The sequence below is a fragment of the Silurus aristotelis genome, assembly GCF_946808225.1.
Source record: "Silurus aristotelis genome assembly, chromosome: 3".
Lineage (NCBI taxonomy): Eukaryota > Metazoa > Chordata > Actinopteri > Siluriformes > Siluridae > Silurus > Silurus aristotelis.
This window is the reverse complement of record NC_139576.1, coordinates 26,572,074-26,595,878: the sequence shown is the minus strand read 5'-3', so window position 1 is coordinate 26,595,878 and position 23,805 is coordinate 26,572,074. Positions and strand designations below refer to the sequence as shown.

The 23,805-nt window shown below is 39.2% G+C and overlaps 1 protein-coding gene across 31 annotated transcripts in view; it reads left to right on the top strand.

Moving 5' to 3' along the window:
* pcbp3 (poly(rC) binding protein 3) overlaps positions 1–6,362 on the top strand; it is a 97,203-nt gene extending 90,841 nt beyond the window's left edge. For 17 of the 31 annotated variants that reach the window (XM_083537578.1, XM_083537590.1, XM_083537585.1 and 14 more), the window contains 2 exons: positions 40–209; positions 4,152–6,362. In XM_083537578.1, the coding sequence (XP_083393704.1) occupies positions 40–209; positions 4,152–4,206 (225 nt within the window). In that variant the 3' untranslated portion in view covers positions 4,207–6,362. The remainder of the gene's footprint in view (positions 1–39; positions 210–4,151) is intronic. The other 14 variants (XM_083537601.1, XM_083537594.1, XM_083537584.1 and 11 more) reach the window with 1 other exon arrangement.
* Positions 6,363–23,805: the final 17,443 nt, after the last annotated feature.

The following is a 23,805-nucleotide window of genomic DNA, read 5'->3' as shown; positions in this document are numbered from 1 at the left end:
ACATTTTAATGGCTTTAAAAATGTTATTTTTTTCTCTAGCTAATAGGCTGCATAATTGGGCGCCAGGGAACCAAAATCAATGAGATCCGTCAGATGTCTGGAGCACAGATCAAAATTGCTAATGCCATGGAAGGGTCATCAGAGCGCCAAATCACCATCACAGGAACCCCCGCCAACATCAGCCTTGCCCAGTACCTCATTAATGCAAGGTAAGAACCATGACCCTTCCAGGTCCATGCTGAGTCAAAGCTTTAAAGCTCTTCTTCAATTTTATAAAGAAAAAATGCAGTAAACCTATTTTCAAAAGATTAGATGAACTTTAGATAATAGATATGTTCTGCTAGTGCTTTCTAAAAGGCAAAGTATTTACACATAGTTGAAGATGCATTTAAAATCTGTTGTAATGTACTATATTGTTTTTATGCATAAGTTGCATCAGTTATTGAGGGGTTGGCTGTTGTATTTTGAAAAGAAATTGGGTGAGTGTATGATAGCATAATAAAACTGTAATGCAGGGCAGATGTAATTTATAAGTGCTTAGAAATGAATTGCGGCCCACAGATTCAGAGTTGTGTATATTTTTGTATTACAAGTATGAGTATGCATGTATATAATGTGTATATATATATATATATATATATATATATATATATATATATATATATATATATATATATATATATATATATATATATATATATAATTTTTTTTTTTTTTTTTTTTTTTTTTTTTATACACCGAAAAGGCATAACATTATGATATTATAACATTTTGACCTGTGACCACTGATTCTCTCTTCATCATGACACCTGTAAGTGGGTGAGATATATTATGCAACAAGTTGACATTTTGTCCTTAAAGTTGATGTTAGAAGCAGGGAAAATAGACAAACATACAAATTTGAGCGTGTTTGACAAGGGCCAAATTTTGATGGAGTCTAGACAATTGGGTCAGAGCATCTTCAAAGTGTTCCCGGTCTGCAGTGGTCAGTTTCTATAGAAAGTGGTTCAAGGAAGGAACAGTGGTTACGGGTCACGGGTGGCCAAGGCTCACTGATGCACGTGGGTAGTGAAGGCTGACCCGTGTGGTCCAATCCAACAGGCAAGCTACTGTAGCTCAAATTGCTGAAGCTCATAATGCTGATAATGTTCAACAAGGCAGGACTGGATAGAAAAAAAATAGGGACCAACATTAGAAAGGTGATCCTGTTATGCCTGTTCAATGAGTGTGTGTGTATTTGTGTGTGCATGTATATATATATATATATATATATATATATATATATATATATATATATGTCATCTCACAAAAGTGAGTTCACCACTCACATTTCAGCAAACATTTTAGTATATAGTTTCAAAGAACAATACTATAGCGATGAAACTTGGATATATTTAAGAGTATAGATCTACTGTCTTCTGAAAATAACTCAACATACCACCATTATTGTTGAAATAACTGCCAACAAAAGTAAGTACACCCTCAAAGCCACAAGTCCTATTTATCATTTTTGTTTTTGTCTGCATACAATTTTGTGTATCTTGCATTAGAGCAGTTAATATTTGGTGTTTTGAGTACAGTTCTATCATACTGACTACTGGATGTTTGACATGGCACTTCATGGTAAAGAACTCTCTGAGGATTTATGATTTGTTACACTCCACAAAGATGGCCCAGGCTATAAGAAGATTGATAACACCCTGAAACTGAGTTACAGTACAGAGGTTTTCCAAAACGGGTTTGACTCGGAACAGACTTCGCAAAAACCAATTAAAGAAGTTCAGTCCTCGTGCTGTGTGTCAGTTGCAGAAGCTGGCTTTAAAAAAAAGCAGACGCATAAGTGCTGCCAGCATTACTTTAGAGGATGCAGGAGCAGAAGCCTGCAAACAGTTTGCTGAAGAACTGAATGAATTACTGGAACCATGTCCTGTGGTCTGATGAGACTAAGATAAACTTATTTGGCTCAGATGGTGTCCAGCATGTGTGACGCCCTGGTGATGAGAACCAAGAAAATTGTGTTTGGCCTACAGTCAAGCATGGTGGTGGTAGCATAATGGTCTGGGGCTATATGATTCTCCTTCAAGAACTCAAGCTGTGTCAACAACGCTTTGGGAATGCCTCTGCATCACCACGCTCTGAACCACGTGTGTAATCTGTCTAATGGAGGGGTGGCGTCACGACCAGCAAACTATAAACGCACATGCAGTGGAGACAGTGCTAGCTTCTGTTGTTCAGGAAGCGTTCTGTGTGTGACTGTGTTTTCCTTCCGACAGGTGAGTGCTGATAAGAAGGTAAAACAAGAAAATGGAAAGCAAGCAATCTTTCAGGCTGTTTGTCTCTCCTTGCCCCCGCTTTATAATAAAAAAAATAAATGTATTATTTAAAAAATTTTTCATTTTTGTGTGTCGCTTGTTTTGGAGAGGGGCATGTTTGGTCAGTGCTCTTCGAGAAGGGTGCTCTCAGTAGCTTTCCTCTCTGTTCTGGCCGATTGAGCAGCAATTGAGGTCATGGGGTTCGCAAATGGATCTGGCAAAGAGAATAGAGACGGGCATGTCCCTTTCTTTTTCCTCACCTGCCAGATCCAGTATCTTTTCTCAGGGTTCGGAAGCCTGATCTTTGGCAATTTCTTCCCTCCGCGGAGGGGGATGAGGGAGGTGCTGTACTGGACGAACCTGTGGACTTACCTTCACAGCCAGTACAGTTTGAGGAACTTTTGGAGGTAGTTACTCAAACGGTTTTAAAGCTAAACATCACTTAGCCTGCTGAACAGTAGGAAATGCGTCCTCAAAATAAATTTGATGAGTACTTCCTGCGACCTAGGTCACTGCCTCCATTCCGAGGCCTGCATTTATTCCTGATCTGCACACTGAGGTGTTCAGATCATGGAATAGTCCTTATTTAGTCCGCCTCTTCAGCCCTAATGTTACCCTCTACTACAACGTAGTGTGACTGAAGAAGGCGATTCCCCGGGTTAAGGAGACGCTTGCTATCCCTCCCCCAGTGCTAAATTGTCCTTTAAGGCCCCGGTGTTGCCTACCAAGCCCCTTCAGACCTCCTCACCTTTGGTGGGCAAAGCATACATGAGGCAGGTCAAGCCAGTGGCCATGGCAGTATTGCAGGTGTACCAGGCCAAGCTGCCTCAAGAGCTGGACGAGAGAAGATATATTAAAAGCGACGCCATCTAAGAGTTGAGTCATGCCACAGACCTGTCTCTTCAGGCCACTAAAGAGACCGCTTGGGCTATCGGCCGGGCTATGGCAACCCCACTGTTGACACCAAGCCCTTCCATTGGACGATTACACATGTGGTCATGCAGAGGCGTTCCCAAAGCATTGTTGACGCATCGTCTTGTCCCCTTGGTGAACCAGGGTTACATATGTAACCTAGAGACGGTGCTGCTGGTAGTGGAAGCTGCAGTTCAGTGAGGGAAACATGGGTTCCAACATTTAATTTGAGATTCTGAGGCATGAGAAACTACACTTTTTTTTTTTTTTTTTTTTTTTACATAATAATGACGCCAAACACACCGCTAAGATGACAACTGCCTTGCTGAAGGTAAAGGTGATGGAGTGGCCAAGAATGTCTCCAGACCTAAACTCTATTGAGCACCTGTGGGGCATCATCAAGCAAGGAAGGTAAAAAGGGCCATGTGTCTAACATCCAGCAGCTCCGTTATGTCATTATGGAGGAGTGGAAGAGGATTCCAGCAACAACCTGTGCAGTTCGAGTGAATTCCATGCACAGGAGGATTAAGGACACAGTTCTTACATTTTCACTTATGGTGTACTCACTTTTGTTGCCAGCTATTTATACAAAAATGGCTGTATGTTGAGATTTTTACAGAGGACAGTAAATCTGTACTGCTATACAAGCTGCACATTGACTACTGTACTCTATTCTGCACAGTGACTACTCTAAATGTGAGAGGTGTACTCACTTTTGTGAGATATTCTGTATATATATATATATATATATATATATATATATATATATATATATATATATATATATATTTATATATATATATATATATATATATATATATATATATATATATATATATATATATATATATATTAGACAAAAGGCCTTGCAGCTCTGTAGCAGGGGATAAACTAATGGATATTGCTTTCCCATAATTCCGCTGACAGGTTCAGAGATGTGGCAGCCATGTGGATTGACCCCTCTTCAATGACTACATCCTGAAGCCCCAAATCTGCTCTCATTATCTGAAGTGAACAGCAGCCATTTTCCCCCATTAACCATTATGTACCAAACTTCCTTACATGCCCCAACTTCTACCTGTAGATTAATCTTGTATACAGAATGCTGTTACAGAATAGGGACATCCTGTGCTATGTAGTGTCTTAATAGTGTTTCAGCATGCTGAATGATTCTTCTGGATTGCCATGTATTATTATTTTTTTCTGGTTTATAGTTTAGTTAAATTTGATGGAAACCATGAACTGCCCCACCCCTTACCCAATGGCGTCTTTTTTCTCTCTCTTAGGTACTATATCTTGATTTTAAGATTGATTATTGTTATCTTCAGCTTTCTCATTAGTTCAAGATGTATCTTTATTCCAGTTTTACATTTTGTGATTTTAGGAGATTATGTTATACTAAAGGCACTACATAAAAGCATAATAACAATAATAACAATTTAAAAATGTTCTAGGATCTTGCTATACATAAAAATGAATCAAAATAATTAAAATATCTCTAAATAATGACCTTTATTTTCAGATGTTAAATAGTAATAATGAGTTTAAATAACATTGATTGAGGTAAATAGTCACAACAAATACATTACATTTCATTTATTTTCATTTGCTGCAGTTCAGGACTACTAAAACTGAATGAGTTATGTTGTATAAAAATGATAAAGAGAGAAAGAGAAATAAAATGTGAACGGCATTTAGTGCGATGTGTTGCTAAGCAAGGCCTAAATAAAATTTATTCCCCTTTTGTAGGTTTGATATTTAATTGCTTGCCCTTACATTGACTACATTGTACATTGGCTGTCATTTTAATTTGATTTTTATTCAAAATATTTTTTTTTTGTCAGTGCAAAAGAAATTGATTATATATTTCAGTTTAGCCATGTGCTTCACCCGTTTTCTTCCTGATTGCACCAATGAATACAAATGCATGACTATTGAACAGTTAACAAAATTGAGAACTAGAGCGAGCAAGAGAGTTGTTACTACTAAAGTTGAATTTAAATTATTTTCATTTTCTCTACTTTTCTGTCTTTCCCCACCAACCCTGTCCCCTCCTTGTCCCACCTTTCCTGACTGTTTTAGGCTGACATCTGAAGTCACTGGAATGGGCACTCTCTAATTTCTACCCATCATCCTTCACTGCATCACATGACCCTTGAGCCAGTGGCATTAAACCTTGGTTATGATTTTTTTGGTTCCTCCTCCTCTGTACTAGTTTTCCCTGAATTTTTAATTATTATAGTGATTTTAGATTCTATAATCTGTCTATTTAAAATTGACAGTTTAGTGTTGTTCCTCCTGCTCCTGCATTATCTCAATGCGCCCATTTTTTTGTTGTTGTTTGTTTGTTTGTTTGTTTGTTTGTTTGTATGTATGTTTTTTGTCCTAACCTCTTAATTTTAAAGGACACTACTTTTTTGACACTCTAGTACCTTCCATGTTACCATGTATTTTCACTGTGAGTCATTAATGTTTTGTATTTTTTATTTTCAATCCATATTCTGCTGTGCTGCTGGATCTGCACCGCTGGTTTCAAAATTAACATATTTCAAAATAAAGTAGTAGTCTATAGCTCACAAGGGCTCAGACTTTCACCTCACACACCAGCTAAAACCAGGAACACACCTAGAGTTCAACGGGGCTGCTGCCTTTTTTATATAGCTTTCTTCACAACATGACAACACAACACAAATAGCCCCGATTTCTGCATTCACATTCAGAGCTGCTAAAAGATATAAATAAATTCATTCATTCATTCACAAATAACTAGTTAGAGCACACAGGAATTAAATAGACACGAGTGAGTGCAGCTTGTGTCCTTGCTACAATTTAATCACATTAAATATGATCATTGCTCTATAGCATATTGTTATACACAGCCTATATAGTATAATAGTGTACATAACCTGATGGATAACTTAAAAGGAAAAGGTGGACTCAATCTGTAGCCTTTTGAAAGCTTTTTTAAGTCACACAGTCAGCAGCTTAAAAACAGCAATATGTTTCTCAGATATCCATTGATCATTATGTCCGTGATCAGCATCACAATTACAGTATGTGAGGATAGGATCGGGTGAAAAAATTTGGTACAAAATTAGTCTAGTCTTGTGAACCAAAGTATTGTAGCAAAAATAAAAATCCTTAAACACAATATTAAACACAGACTTTTGTAGACCATTTTTGTATTCAGTACTTCACTGAATACGTTTTGATTCAAATCATTTTGACTCAGTTGTTAACTGACTTCCCATGATTTCCCTATGTGCGGTCTATATCTCTATTTTCTCTCTTCCTATGGAGTTTCTTTTTTCCATTTGTTTTGGCCCATTTCTTATTGCAATCATCGATGTAAAAACCCTGCAACCTGCAGCTCGGTGCAGCCTTCAGTAATTTTCCTGTGCTACTCTGTGTGTGTAATCTGGAGTTATTTCGAGACCCTGGCAGAGCCAATTGTGTAGCATTTTGCTAAATGTTCAGATCCGTTTGGCCGGTTTTAGCACTGGCCATCAGCTGTTTTTCTAAAAAAAAACAAAAAGAAAAAGAAACAAAGACAATCTGAACCATAGAGCCCTGTCGAGCCTGTCCAGTTTAGAGTTTAAATTTCTTGTGTGCCTCTGTGTCAAATTTAAATATTTGACACTGAGGCTGAGTTGAATGTAATTATTTTATCAACTATTCTTTAAAAGGAGGCTTGTAGTTCTACATAGTTTCCATTTGTTTTTCCACTAATATGTCCTTAAAATCAGAAGGATCACATTCTGACCTGGATTTCAAGACTCAGATTAAGTGCAGCAAAGTAGATTAGAATTTGTAGACACTTCCCATTGAAAAGTCTTTCAATCTGGGATTAGACTTAATCTGAGTCTGGAAAGAACACTTATGAAACCACATATGTCCATAAATTAAACTGTATTCATGTTTAAAACATTACAAAGGTACTCAAACATCACATTTATTGTAAAACGGACAATTACACAATTCATTTATATGCAACTGAATGTTATTCCACTACGCAACCTGCTCAGATGTGGTCAGACACAAGTCTGAAGTTTATTCACAAATTACTTTCAGAGGCAAACACACAAAAGTATGCACAGTCTTCTCGAGCCAGTGAGACACTACACAAGCTTGATGTACTATTGTTGCTTTGAATAAGTTTAATAAGTCATTTAAATTTCATTATAGTTTAATTAATGTTTTGTCATTGATAAGATATTATTTTATTTAATGTCACATTTATTTTGCACTGAGTTAAAATGTAGGATTTTTTTGTGTTAGATTGTATGTTTCAGCAAGACTGTCTTGTAATATTTATATGGAATGTTCTATTTTCGGGTTATGTTTTGGGTATATAATGTGCTGTGCTTTAGCTCATTATAAAGATATAATATTCTCACATTTTAGTACTTTATTATGATAATAATAACAATAATGATAATAATAAATATTATTAATATTAATACTATTATTATTATTATTATTACTATTATTACTACTACTACTACTACTACTACTACTACATCTATAACACAAATGCAATAAAATGTGTGTTTCATGATGTATTAAATTAGCTATATAGAGTGCCATCATGTTTCTTTTTTTCTCCTTACCATATTGCATGTTCATGTCTTCATTAAAGTCGCTCTATTTTCATATTACTTTTGTGACATCTTTTAACTTAAAACATCAGATCTGTTCCAATCATTTATTGTCTGTCATACACAGTTTTTGTTGTACTAGAGCAGCAAAAAAAAAAAAAAAAAAAAAAAAAACAAGGGCCCTTTTCCTTTTTGTGCTTCTGTAAATTATGCTGTTTGGGGTAATTACTTAGCATTGCATAATTTGCTGCTTGCCGGTCTATATACGTTTGAAAAGATTGAGGTTAAATTACCTTTGAGATGTTTTATAAAAGGAAATAAAAGTTTTGTTTTTCCCTTGATATTGTGTGTGTATGTGTTTTAAACTAACATTAATATTGTTTTACCAACAAACTATGAGTTCATTGTCTCTAAAAGAACCTCTCCAATCTCAAATGTGCTCAAACTGAGATTTAGACTGGAAATATTCTTGGTCTCTTGTGTTAGTGATTAAATCCTTTTGGAATAAAGTAAACTCAATACAGTATTTCTTGTGTAAACAAATGCTTGAATTATGATTCTTTACTTAGTTTTAAGCGACATTAGATAAGACATCAGTTGACATGAACATACAATAAACTTCAGCAATTTTAAATGTTAGGTAAAACTCCTGTATAAACCTATATTCATGCCATGAAAATGAAGCCCACAATTCAGAACTGAGGCTAAAAAAAGTTTTAGTAGTCCTAGGTTTTTATTAATGCTGAATTTTATAATTTATAATATTAACAAATGCAGCACATTATGTTAATTGAGTAACAAAGTTTTACCTATATAAGACAATTTGTTATCCCATGTCTGTACACTTCGTGCCTTTGCGTATGCATTATTAAATATGTATAATAAATATATAATAATATATCTAAGTGGGTTATACTGTATATTATCAGTCGTTTCCTTCCACTAGAGGGCTCTGAATGTTAAATTGTTGGTTAATGAACTCAGTCTTGGCTGTAGTCACACACTAAAACTTCTCCTTCTTTTGGCTTCTCCCATTAGGGGTCACCACAGCGAATCATCCGTCTCCATACCCCCCTGTCCTCTACATCTGCCTCTTTTAACCCAACTACCTGCATGTCTTCCCTCACCACATCTATAAACATCCTACTTGGCTTTCCTCTTTTCCTCCTTCCCTAAGGCTCCATCCTCAGAATTCTCCTACTGATATACCCCATGTCCCTCCCCTGCAAATGTCCAAACCATCTCAATCTTGCCTCCCTCACCATATCTAGCTGGCGCAGTACACAGTAAAATGAAACAACGTTCCTTCTAAACCCTGGTGCTACATAAAACAACATAGAGCTACATCACAGAAAACACCGGGTTAAGGACTAGTAAGTGTCATCGCCACATATAGTACATCGTGTGCAACCGTGTGCAACAGTGCAAAGACAACACAAGTCAGTGCAAGACAATACAAGACAGTGCAAGACAACACAAACAGTGTAAAACAAATACACAAAACACAAAACAGTGCCGCCAGTAAACCTGTTGTATATTGCACACTGTGGTGTGTAAAAGAGTAAAGTGAACATTGTAATTAACAAAAATTTTAACAAAATGTAAAAAAAGAGCAATCCAAAAAAAAGATGTGCAAAAACAGCATGTAAACAGTTTGTAGTACTGAGGTCAATTATTATGAGTGGTGCTAAAGACATGGATGTGTGAAGTAAGTAAGATTGTGAGATCAGTTACACAGTTGTGTGTGTGTGTGTGTGTGTGCGTGAGTTTCAGTACAGTTCTGTGTATCGAGGAGCCTGATGGCTTGAGGGAAGAAACTGTTGCACAGTCTGGATGTGGCAGCCCGAATGCTTTGGAACCGCTTCCCTGATGGCAGGAGGGTAAAGAGTGTGTGTGACAGGTGTGTGGGGTTATCCACAATGCTTTTGGCTTTGCGAAAGCAACGTGTGGTGTAAATGTTCGTGATAGAGGGGTGAGAGACTCCAATGAGCCTCTCAGCTGTCCTTATTAATTCAATTCAATTCATTTTAATTTGTATAGCGCTTTTAACAATGAACATTGTCTCAAAGCAGCTTTACACAGATAATGCGGTGATTAAAAATGAATATGTTCTTTATGAGTAAGTTTGTCCCTGATGAGCAAGCCGGTGGCGACTGGCGACTGTGGCAAGGAAAAACTCCCCGAGATGGCATAAGGAAGAAACCTTGAGAGGAACCAGACTCAAGAGGGAACCCATCCTCATCTGGGTTACACCGAATGTCCATTTGTGGCGGGTATACAATGTTGCGGGGTGCAGTGATGATGATCAAAAGCGAAGTGTATTTCTGAGTCAGTGTAGGAGACTGTTGACATCAGTGTAGGAGACTGTTGACATCCAATCCAGGCAGGCCTGGATGAAGTGGGAAGATCCACGGGGGGGAGAGGGGCAGGAACAGTGGTCACTGGAGCCTCAGGAGCATGTTTAACTCGACCGAGAGAGAGAGAGAGAGAGAGAGAGAGAGAGAGAGAGAGAGAGAGAGAGAGAGAGAGAAGAGGGTGACAGGAAGAGAAGGATATGGATTATTAAGTGTACCTATTGTTGCATGAGAGTTAAAGTCACTGTGCAGTTTGGACTCCGGCAAGACTCGCTATAGCAGCATAACTAAAAGGGAGAACCAGAAGGCAACACAGACATGAGGGATCTCTGGGATAAGAGACGGCCCACCACACCACCATCAACAAACCTGAGTGAACACGTGAATGTGAGGGGACGACAGCGTACAAATATCCCATATTATCCTCTGTAGGGTCTTGCGATACGAGATGGTGCAGTTCCCAAACCAGGCAATGATGCAGCTGCTCAAGATGCTCTCAGTGGTCTCTCTGTAGAACAAAATTAGGATGGGGAAGGAAGATGAGCTTTCCTCAGCTTTCTCAGAAATTACAGACGCTGCCGGGCTTTCTTGGTGATGGAGCTGGTGTTGAGTGACCAGTCCAGTGAGGGTGGTAACTGGGTCTTGATGTGCCTCACGACGAGCTCTCTCGAAGCACTTCTTCATGATGGGTGTAAACGCGACAGGACGATAGTCATTGAGGCAGGAGACAGTAGACTTCTTCGGCACAGGAACGATGGTCATCTTCTTGAGGCACGTAGGAACCATGGCACTGCTCATGGAGATGTTGAAGATGCCGGTAAAGACATCCATTAGCTGTTCTGCACATTCCTTGAGCACCCTGCCAGGAATGTTGTTTGGTCCAGAAGACTTTTGTCAGATAACTCTGCAAAAAGATTTTCTTCCTTCAGCTGTGGTTAGACAGAGCACCTGGTCACTGGGAGGAGGGATGGTCTTCCTTGCTGCCATGTTGTTCTGCACCTTGAATCGGGCATAGAAGTCGTTCATTGCATCTGGGAGAAAGGCATCACAGTCACAAGCAGGTGATGTTGTCTTGTAGTTCATTGCCTGGATGCACTTTCATGTGCACCGGGTGTCTCTACTGTCCTAGACATGGCCGTGGATTCTCTTGGCGTGTGCGCGCTTCACCTCTCTGATGGCACAGGACAGTTTGGCCCTTGCTGTCTTTAAGGCTGTCTTGTCCCCTGCTCTGAAGGCGGAGTTTCTGGATTTTAGCAGAGCACGCACCTTAGCAGTCATCCACGGCTTCTGGTTAGAGTGTGTAGTGATGGTCTTGGAGATGGTCACGTTATCGATGCACTTGCGGAAGTAGATGGTCACTGTTGACTTGTACTCCTCTAAGTTGATAAAATTTCCGTTGGTTGCAGCTTCCCTGAACACGTCCCAGTCAGTGCATTCAAAGCAGTCCTGGAGAGCAGACATGGATCCTGCTGGCCAGGTTCTTACCTGCTTTCGAGCTGGTTTGAATGCCTGCTGAGTGGTCTATATGCTGGGATCTGCATGACAGAGATGTGATCTGAGTAGCCAAGGTGGGGACGGGGCTTGGATGTTTGTGTAAACTTCTCTGGTTGCAAAGTCTACATTCTTGTGAAATTTTGTAAGCACAGTCCTGAGATTTGCATGGTTGAAATCTGTGCAACAATAAATCATGGCAACAATAAACAATCCGTCAGGGTGTGTGTTTTGTAGTTCACTAATGGTCCTGTAGAGTACACTGAGCTCTTCCTTAGAATTAGCGCTAGGTGGAATGTACACTCCAAGCACAATATTGGTGGTAAATTCCCGGACTAAATAAAAAGGTCTACATCTCACAACCATACAGCGATGAGCAGTAGGTGAAAATGAGGACAGAGTTCTTACACTATTCCGTGTTGATGTAAGCACACAGACCACTGCTGCGAGTCTTACCGCACTGACAGCGTCCGGAACCCTGTCACTCAGCCATGTCTCAGTGAACACAAAGATGCAGCAGTGTCTGTACTCATGCTGAGTAGCTTGGTGGAGTCTGATGTAATCCAATTTATTGTCCAGGAAGCAGTCATTTGCCAGCAGAAGAGATGGTAGAGCAGGCTGGCTAGGGTTAGCTTTTAGCCTAGCACTAGCCTCGCTCGCTTTTTGTGCTTCCGCATTCTCACGATTCCCAGCCGCATGCGACGAGGTTTGGAGGCCTGGTTCTCGAAGCATGGCGAGGTCGCATAGCTTCTGCTACAGATCATCATTTATTGTGTTGTTGGGGTTGTTTCTGAGTTCCTGGAGTGTTTGGCGGTGGTACACAGGGACACCGGTTGCTCCGATGTCCATATGTTGCATAAGGCGGGCTACAAAGTGAAAGAAGCACCATTTTGGGTCTGGAGCAGCCGCTGCAAGCTACTGCCGCGCCGCCATTATGACTAAGAGTGATTTCCTGTTCATCAGTTGCTCAAAATACTCCCTCCATCTTTTTAACAAACTCTCCTCACTAGTCAATACATTTCCATCTCCGTCCTTTATTGCTCTAACTTGAAGCACATCCTTCCCAGCTTTGTCGATCTGCCTGGCCAATTGGTATTAACCCTTTTTTCCTTCCTTAGTGCCCAATTTCATATAAAGTTCCTCATATGCCTCTCCCTTGGCTTTTGCCACATTTACCTGCCATCACATCTCCATGTACTTTTGCCTACTTTTCTCATAACTTTGTCGATCCCAATTCTGTTTTGCCATTTTGTCTTTCTCCTTATGCTTTTCTACACATCCTCATTCCACCACCACTTCTCTTTGTCTTCCATTCTATTTCCAGATGTCACACCAAGCACCAAGTATCTAGCTGTTTCCCTTATTACTTCTGCAGTAGTTGCCCAATCATCCAGCACCTCCTCACCACCACCGAGCCCGTCTGACCTCTTTCCTGAATCTCACACTACAGTCTTCCTCTTTCAGTTTCCACTATCTTACTCTTTTTTCAGTCCTCACTCTCCTCCTCTTCTTCTTCCCCTCCAAAACCATCCTACAGACCACCATCCGATGCTGTCTACCTACACTGTCCCTTGCCAACACCTTACAGTCTCCAATCTCCTTCAGGTTGCATCTTCTACATAGAACATAATCCACCTGTGTGCACCTTCCTCCATTCTTATGTCACTCTATGATCCTCCTTTTTCTTAAAATAAGTGTTTACCACTGCCATTTTCATCCTTTTAGCAACATCTACCACCATCTTCCATTCCACATTGACTTGACTTGACTCTCTTTAAAAGCCATACCTACCCATCACCTCTTCATCACCTCTGTTCCCTTCACCTACATGCTCATTTTAGTCTGCCCCAATCACCAATCTTTCATTTCTAGGTACACCTTCTATCACTTCATCTAACACACCCTGGGATATACGTTGCCCTCACAAGAGAGCAAGGAAACTTCCCTTGGGCCCACAGGAGGATCTGTCATGCCAGCCTGTATAGAGGAAGAGATTGCAAATGCCCCTGATGCTTAATGTAGGAGCATCTGCAGGCAGTTGATGTGACCGTCCCCCATCCCGTGAGGGAGGCGTCCGTTGTTAGTGTTACGTGACGAAAAGGAGCTACCAACACGGGGGCCCTGAGACAGGAACCCATGTTCTCTCCACAAATCTAAGGCCAGTAGGGCTCACTGTGTGACCATGATAGTGCAGAGTGGTCTGCCCTTTTGGGAGAACCCTCTCCCATGAGCCACCACTGGAGAGGTCTCATGTACAGGAAGCCAAATGGAACCACATTGGACACGGCTGCCATCATACCCAGCAGTCTTTGAACCTGCTTCACAGTGAGTGACCGGCCTTCCCTCACTCTCCTGGTGGCTGTGAGGATAGACTCGATCCGAGCAGGAGACAGGTGTGCCCACATTACAGTCAAATCCGACACTACACCTAGATTAGTGGTTCTCTGTATTGGAAGCTAGTATCAACCAATTGTCAATATAGTTCAGAATGCAGATACCCTGCATTCTGCAGAGTCTCAGCGGGGCCAGAGCCGTATTCATATACATTGTGAAGGTTCGGGGTGAGAATGCAAGGCCGAACTGAAGGATCCGGTTTTGGTAAGCTTACGCTCGGAAGGCGAACCTCAGGAATTGAGGAAAGGATCAATATGTGGACTTAATAATCCTTCAGATCTATTGTGACAAACTAGTCCTTGGATCTGATTTGAGACACAACCTGTTCAAGGGTGAGTATATTGAACCTGATGTAAATCCAAAATGGGACACAACCACTATCCTTCTTGTGAACTATGAAGTACCGGCTGTAGAACCCGGACTCTCAGTTTTGCAGCTGGACCACCTCGATGGCCTCCTTCTTTAAGAAAGTGTATATTTCTTGTACCATGACCAGAGCCTGCTTGGGTCCCACACACCCCCGGGGTGGACGAGACTCAAACTGATCTGTCACACATGTTACTGAGATTATTTGAGGTGAAGAGCTACATTTCGGATACTGTCTGTCTCATCATACTCAAATTTTGGTTTCCATGCTTGGCCTTATATATTCTATAGCCCTAGGGAAAAGAACTGTGCTTGGAGCAACAGTCCCAATGAATCATCATATTTACAAATTAGCACTATTGCTCTAGGGAGAGCTGAGGTCACATCCAGAATGCCATCTCTTCATTCTCCAATTGAGTTTACTTCTGGCTGGAAATAAGATAAAGCAGCCCCTGATTGCTTTCCCCAAGTCCCCAAAAGCATTTGCTTGTCTGAATCCCTTCCACCAGAAAAATAAATAAATTACATATGGGAAGAAAGTGAAAAGCTAGATAAACATGCTAGAGTAGCAGGGTTCATGGTGCTATCTCTGCCAGTTGGCTTGGATAATAATCCAACATAAGACATTTTAATTATTGTATAACGTGCCAGCAGACATACAGACATACAGACAGACAGACACACACACACACACACACACACACACACACACACACACACACACACACACATATTGTATGCCCACCATATTAGTCTTAATATTAGACCATTAGACTTTCTGTTTTCTGTTGTAATTTCTTTTGTGTATTTTATTAAACATATACAGTAATAATAATATCTTACTCAAATATCTGCAAAGAGATCAAATATACTTTATATAAAAATATTTAATTAGTGTCTCATGAATATCTGCTTGTTCTATATTCCAGGGATGATCAGTCTTTACAAGTATAACAAACTAGTAGGAACAAGTCTGGATATCATAAATATTTATTTAAATATCTGACTCATTGCACATCAGGTAGATAATAAAAACATGAAAAAGAGGAAGGGAGAAAGATAGAGAGGTTAGCTAGTCATACAATTTATCCACTGAAAGTTGAAACAGTATTTAAAAATCCATGCAATCGAGCAATAGTATTGGAACAGCATTGATCTTTATAAAAGATGATCAAATGACCAAACAGCAATAAAACTATTGATGCATAAAGGTTTGGAGAAACTTGTTGATGAAACCAGGCTGGATGATTCACAAATTGAACTGATTTGGTTCTCAATTTAAAACACTGATTCAGTGATGTTGTCACTATTTAAGCTAATGTCTGCATTTTGTTATGGAGTTGCTGTTAAATATTCTGCCAATGGGGCCATGGGGCCCGAATTAGCTAGGGGGCCCAAAAACCCTAGGTGCACCCCTGGATGTCAGTGATGCAGACCCGTGGCCATATTTAAGCGACCACATTGACTTCGAATGAAAGCAACAGTGCCAATTACGGGGAGAGCAACACAGCAGAAAGACTTATTTCAGGGAGATAATGTTTTTTGTTGTTGCTGTCTACATGCTCAGTGTATCTTTATCCTTTTCTAAACAGGGAGAGTGCTGACCACTGTCTGCTGCAAAAAATACACTGGCTAGGCAAAAAATACAAGTCCACTTTAAAATGAGCAAAACATTTCATTATAATTTGTAAATGTTTTCCTTGAAATAAAAATAGCTACCGTATTTTCCGGACTATAAGCCGCTACTTTTATCCCACGTTTTTGAACCCCGCGGCTTAAACAACGAAGCGGCTTATTTATGGATTTTTCCTGGGTTTTTCCCGGTTTCACAAGCTTCAAGCCAAAAAACTGAGCTCCATAATATTAGATCAATGAAATTGCCGAACAGGGTAAGGTGAACTAATGAAATTCTTTATATTAAATCAGATGTGCTCCCACTGAATCGGGCCGCACCACATTATAAATATGAATGAGGTTCCTCTGACGTTTGACCTGCCGCTTACTCGGACTGGCAACAGGAAAAGCGAATCATTTGTCACGCTGAAAACAACCAGGCATAAAAAAACTTCACCTGTGTTCCTAGTTCCGATGGTGATTTTTAAACTCACGACGGTGCCAAAAGGTAAACTCCCGAAAGAAATTGTTGCGAAAGGAAGGAGAAAGACAGTAAACAATGACTTTCTTGGTAGGCTACTGTTTAGATAAAACCGTGTTACAGGCACTGTCTTTCGTTAATGCCTGTGTAAAGGTAATTAGTTTCAGTGTAGACACCTGTGACTTATAGACAGGTGCGGCTTATTTATGTTCAAAATAAAAATCTTTGTAAAATTCAGTGGGTGCGCTTAACAGTCCGTAAGTTACGGTAGTCTGAGACTTATATCCCCTTGTCCTTCTTGAACTATATTAGAATCCCCAACCCCATCCCCTGCTGTAGCTGTCAGTAGCTATAACAATTCTACTCTAAGTACATTTTAAATGAGCTAGTTTTCACTTGAGTAGATTTTGAGACAAGTAACGTTACTTGTACTTAAATAAAATGTAATTAAAGTAACAGTACTTATACTTTAGTAGAATACTTTATTATTCTTGCCACCTTTGCATCCTGTGCAATATTTTAAGACATGTTTGCTATGTTGTCTACTAGGCTGTGTAATGATCACAAAAGTCTTAATATTTTAAGACCGGTCCAGAGATGGCAAAAGTACAATCTACAATATCTAAAATGACAGGTGAAAAAAGTGTTACTGCAAGATTTTTCTTGGTTAATATAAAACAGGGTAAGATGATTTTCTGCCACTACAATGACAGTCTTCAATCTTATCCACAAAGAGCCATTATGGCTGCAGGCTTTTATTCCAACCAGACAGGAGCTTGTTTAATCAGTTCAACTTGGTCTCCAATCAACTATTATCTGTGCTTCCAAGCCCACAGCTATACTGGCAGAGAAGATGGGAGATCTCTGCACTAGAACATTCCCTTTGTCTCTTTAAAGCCATGAAATTCTCAGGGCAAAAATAGCAAAAGTTTATTTATCGGAATAAAGTGTAGGTAGGTTTGGTCCTGGTGGATTACATCTCCTATACTGCTGTTGCTGCTTAAATAAGCTTAAACAGAAAGATGCTATGAACCATGATGTTGCTGTGAAAGGTGTAGTAAGAGGAACTCCAAAGATTTCTGTTGCAACTGGAGAACAATGACTTACCGACCAAGTAAGTCATTGTTCACTGTCTTCCTCCTTCCTTTCACAACTACAGTGGTACCTTGACCTACGAGTGCATTAATGTACGAGTTTTCCGAGATACGAGCGGTCACTCGGTCGATTTTTTTGCTTTGTTACGCGAGCAAAAAATTGAGGTACGAGCTCGAGACGCCGCTGCTAGATGGCGAAGCGAAGCCAGAAAGCGAAGATTGTGACGAAAATTAAGATAAGCAAAGAAGAAAAAGTAAAAATGTTAAAGTTTAGGGATACGTAGTGTACAGGAGTGATAGTAAAAAACGGGTTTTCCCTCCGCCTCCGCTTATCACCTCTACCCCCCTCCACACACACACACACACACACACACCACCGGCGTTTTCGTTAGCTTAAGTCGTCTCATCTCCAAGGAAAATACACTGAACAAAAACTTATTATATCTTTACATACTCTTTCTATTATGTTTTTTATACAAGATTTGTTATTTAGAAATGTATTTTCCAATTTAATAACATAAAACATAAAAATGGGGTGTAATTTTGAGGGTTGGAAAGGATTAATGCCATTTTAAGTATTTTCAATATGTAAAACGGAATTGATATGCGAGCAAATTGAGATACGAGCTCGTCTACGGAACGAATTAAACTAGTAGGTCAAGGTACCACTGTATTTCTCTGGGGAGTTTATCTTTTGGCATCGTCGTGCATTTAAAAAAAAAAAAATTTTTTCTCCCAAAGCCGTGCAGCTCAGAACACAGGTGAGGTGCGTTTTTTCATTTACGCTTGGAAATTTTATAGGTCTAATGTTATGTCGCTCAGTTTTTTGGTTTGTAGTTTGTGAATCCGGGAAAAACCCAGGAAAAATCCATAAATTACGCGCTTCTTTGTTTAAGCCGCGGGGTTCAAAACGTAGGAAAAAAGTAGCGGCTTATAGTCCAAAAAATATAGTAATTCATACACTATATAGCAGCATAACAAGGGGTAAATTTAGGTTAGAGAAAAGTAAAAAAAGATTAGAATGGATGGAATTGATTTCATGAGAAATAATTGATAAAAATTATTTATCTGAATTTATTAATTAGAGCTAGCATGTTTTTACCACTATTTTGCAGAGCTTATCATCAGTAGCATCCATAAGTATTGGAAGAAATAGGGCAGGAGGAACAGCAATTTCCAAATAAAGTTTACATAAGTAATGGTATATATATATATATATATATATATATATATATATATATATATATATATATATATATATATATATATATATATATATATATATATATATATATATATATATATTATTGCAAAACAAAATAAGACAGATCTTTGTCATAGTTACAGTTATAGCCAAGTATCCAACAAAACATGAAGGACAAATCCATTTATGCTTGTGCTTTTACTGAATTTTATTCAGGAACGTTTCAATCCTAACTTGGATGCCAAAACACCACTAGCACGTTTTCTGTAATATTCAGACCTACTTTAAAAAGTTCCAAGGATTCACAGTACTGCCACAGAGAACTCAAGGGTTCATGCTCTGCATGCCGAGGAACTGCATCTCTGTCTCCTGATTTTTTTTAGCTGCCTCTTGACACATTTGACAATGGTAGAAGATTATATTAAAAGTAGCCCCCTGAGTACTGCCTGGAACAAAGTTGTAATTAAAGTCAATATGCCTGAATTCCCATGAGCACTTTCAGCCTGGCATGTAGGTTAAAACTGGCTCATCAAGACTAGCATGATTTTTTTGTAATATGACAAATTAATTAGCTATATAATGCAGTTACAAAGCCTTAGCAGCCTAGGAGCTTTCCATGTGTGTTTACAAGATAAGACTGGATTTTTACTGACAGCAGCTATTCCAGGATGGCAAAGTCTATGGATGAAGTTTTACCATTTGCATGACGAATACATCAGATGAACACACACTGAAACATAAAAATCATCAGCTTTAGATTATTTATACAGTAAACCATAGCTCTGAGAAGTAAGCCTCTATTACATTAATTAATTCTAGAGGGAATCCTTTTAAATCAATATTAAAATATGTTTCTAAAGACTCTCAGCAACATTAAACCCAGTTGGATTACCTTATTTCTACATATTTTCCAAACTCTCTTCTTTTTCTTCAGTAGGGAACTGCAGTAAGGGTTATTGCAGTTGTATCTGTTATTTATTAACCATGAAAGCACGAGTTAAGAATCTTATATAAGATCAGCGGAAGTTTACTTTGTTGACCATTAAAATGCTCTAAAGTGCATAAGAGTTGGACTTGGCAGACAGAGTAGCTGCCCAGCTTGTTCTGGTCAGACAATTTACAGTACCCATGAAGGCAGATAATTGTGATGCATCTACTGGGACGAAAGGTTTTCTTAATCAAAATCCATTACACAAGAGATAGAGATGGATTTGCTTTGTCATAGAATTGCTGTGCTTGAATAAGCAGATTTTAGCAGAAGCAGAATTCATTCCTTCCATTTGGCACATGCAATTTGTTTGTGAAACTGACCTGGGCATTGGGAAATCAAGGTCTAGGGTTTATTAGAGGGAACAAGATTTGTGAACAAATTTTATAACCAATTAGGTACAGTCTGTCCATGTTAATGAGCCATACTTCTTGTTGCCTCATTGTTAGCTTTGTAGGCTAGCCTACATCTGTGGTGTGTGCTAGCCAGGAAATGATACACCAGTGGTAGGTTGAAAAAGCCATGCAATGACAAGAAATAGATTTATAGGGCTGAAAACAATGTGCAATGAGAAAAAAAAGATTTTTGATTATGTCACAAAATAGATTAAAACTAAAGTACCTGTAACAAGCTTGGTTTGAAAATGTAAAATTTAGAAAGTACAGATGTTTGGTGTAAAAAATTAAATGAGTGAAAGTTTGTGAAAAGGTTGTCAGAAAAACAAATAGTGAAGTAAAGTACTAATACCAGAAAAATCTACTTAATTACAGTAATGAAGTACTTGTACTTCGTTACTTCCCACCTCTGCTTTTTAGTGTTTCTTTTTAATGTCCTGTAGAATGTATAAAGGCTGCTATATACATTGTTTGCTATTCCAGTAAAAAAAATGCAACATTCTTAAAAAAGATATTTATCCAGTAAATAATTATTTTGCCAAGTAATTCTGGCAGGCCAGATGGTTTAATTTTCTATAAAAGCACAGCTCTGACAGTGGTTCTGTCTGCAGAGCAAATTACATGCTTATATTAATGCATTGTATTATAGTTTCTTTCGGCTTCTCCCGTTAGGGGTCGCCACAGCGGATCCTCCGCACGTTTGATTTGACACGTTTTACGCTGGATGCCCTTCCTAACGCAACCCTCCCCAATTTATCCGGGCTTGGGACCGGCACTGAGAGTGGCTGGGGATGGTTCCCTGACCGGGAATCGAACCCGGGTCGCAGCGGTGAGAGCGCCGCATCTTAACCACTAGACCACCAGGGGACCTATATTAATGCATTGTATTAATACATGTATTTTTTTGTGTACAGTACTTATATGGAGGACTAAAAGAATAAACAAGAGGTTAAAACTGTTGATATAGTTTTTGATGAGGAGACTTTTTGGAAGGATTAATTTGTGTAAGTGCTTTGTAACAGCCACCAACAAAGCTGTTTTTACAGCCATTTAAAGATGGCCTTCTAAAAAGAAGACAATCTCTTAAATGGTGTTGCAGGCATGGATGCAAACTTGGTCGGACTAAATCAGATAAAACCAAATGGTGAACATTGCAGTGTGACTGTGGTTGGCTGCTTGCACTGTGGCGACCATAAGCAAGGGAAAAGACAAGCCAGCAGAAGCACTATTGCCTACGGAAAATTGCTCTTCAATTTGGCAATGAACTTGTATGCGCTTGTTTGCAGTCCTGGTCAACATGATAAGTTAATTAATAGTAGCAGTTAAGGCTCTGGGTTACTGATAAAAAAAGATTTGGGAATTCAAGCACCAGCATCACCGAACTGCCTTTGTTGGACCATTAAGCAAGGCCCTTAACCCACTGCTCTGTGTTGCAGTACAATGGCTGAATGACTCATTGACAACAACCTCCTAACAAGCTGGGATTAGAAAAAAATAACTGTTTATTATATATATATATATATATATATATATATATATATATATATATATATATATATATATATATATATATATATATATATATATATGACAAATAAAGACTTAAAAAAAGATTATAATAAATAAATAAGTTTTTCGCTCATGCCGACATTGTCACAATTGCACAATTTCTATCTGAAATAACTTAGGTTCAAAATGCAGCACAGGGGACAGAAAGGACAGAAATATATGCAGGAAGTTCAGTTTAGGTGGCACCTTAAAGTCTTTTTTTATAATCTCTTTATAAACTGGGTTTTCTAATAATCCATGTTTAATCAAAAGGTCCATGGCTAGACTGGTTTAGAGAAAGGTATACACACACACACACACACACACACACACACACACACACACACACACACACACACACACACACACACACACACGCTCCACATGAGATTGTATCTGTGGATTTGTGGAGACATATTCTGGATCTAGGTAACCACGATAATAGATGCAAAAAACATCCCAGTCTCCAAGTAAGGCTATTTTTTTCTAACTAACATTAAAATAATTTTAAACTGTAGAAAGTAGGAGAAATGTTTCATTGTTGCTACTGTAAAGCTTTCTGTAAGGATAAATTTTAATTGCTTATCTATAGAACGAGACTCCACATCAGCTACTCCTTTAAGTTCCTTGCTAGATGGAGGCTTTATGATATAGCTATTTTTTTCTACTGTCTTATTAGGGGGATAGAAAAAAGAGCTTGGTGAAGAAAAGAGTTATAGTAGTAAATGCTTGCAGGAACTTGCTTGTCTTTTGGCATTAAACAACATTAAATGTGAATATAAACAGACAAAAAGTGTGATGTGACTAACAAACAAATTATAGCATGTTTATGTGGTTTGAGTCAAATAAAACACTTTAGGACATAACAGGATATGGGGTTTTATATTAAAGTAATTAACTCTGGTGTTTTCTAGTGACATAGCTATTCCCATTTTAGAGATAGCTAATTATATAGACATTTAGTAGATTATCTTTTGGATATTTCCAGTGCTATTTCTTAATATACTTTTCATGACATTTGTATATAACGCCATAAATCTTGTAAAAGCTGCATAGCTGAGTCTCGCCTCCTTTACAATCTGGCATGACAGATCCTTCTGTGGACCCAAAGGAAGCTGTTCTCACTGAGGGCAGTATAAATCCCATTGGGTTTAATCAAGGAGCAGACTTCCTTTCGGGGCAAGGTGGATTAAATATGGAGGTGGAGCAAATATGGACAAGATTTTACAGAGAACATGTGGACCTGTTTGCGACTCAAGAGATGTGGTGCCTGTTTACTACATAGTGTGGAGGTCACCAGTTGAATCAAGTTAACTGCCAGGTTGGCCCAGTGCTGGAATTCCTTCAAGAACACTTTGCTAAAGGGTTGTCTTCTTTCACTCTAAGGGTTTACATGTCCGCAATTGCGGCTTATTATGCTCCGCTTGCCAAGCTTTTGCTGGGGAAAAACCCGTTAGTGACACATTTCTTCCACGACAACCCCAAAGTGCCTGTGTGTGACCTTCCCGTTGTCCTGGAGGCCATATCTAAGCCTCTCTTTTTGAGCCCCTGCGCAAGGTGCCCTTGAAATTTTTAACAGTCAAGTGTTTTTCTACTGGCCTTCTCATCTCTAAAGAGAGTTTGCGACCTTAATGCCTGTTCCATGAGCCCATCCTATCTGGGGTTCACTCTAGGCATGGCCAGTGCCTTCCTCTACTCAAGACCGAGGTATGTCCCCAAGGTGCCCTTGGCTGTCCCACGTCTAGTCATGCTCCAGGCATTCTATCCTCCCCCATTTCAGGCACCGACCGAGTGAAGCTTAACCAGCTGTGTCCAGTGTACAGAACGGAGCTGTGGAGGAAGTCCATAAAAAGATACTCTCTGCGAACAAGCAGACCATCAGCAGATGGATTGTGAATGCTATCTCATCCTCTTATGAGTCCTCTGGTCTTCCCGCACCTTTCGGTGTCGGAGCTCACTACACTCGCAGTGTGGCGGTCTTGCATCTGCATTGCCGTTGGTCTGGTCTACCCCACTGACCTTTGTCAGGTTCTACAGTCTAGACCTTAGTGCCA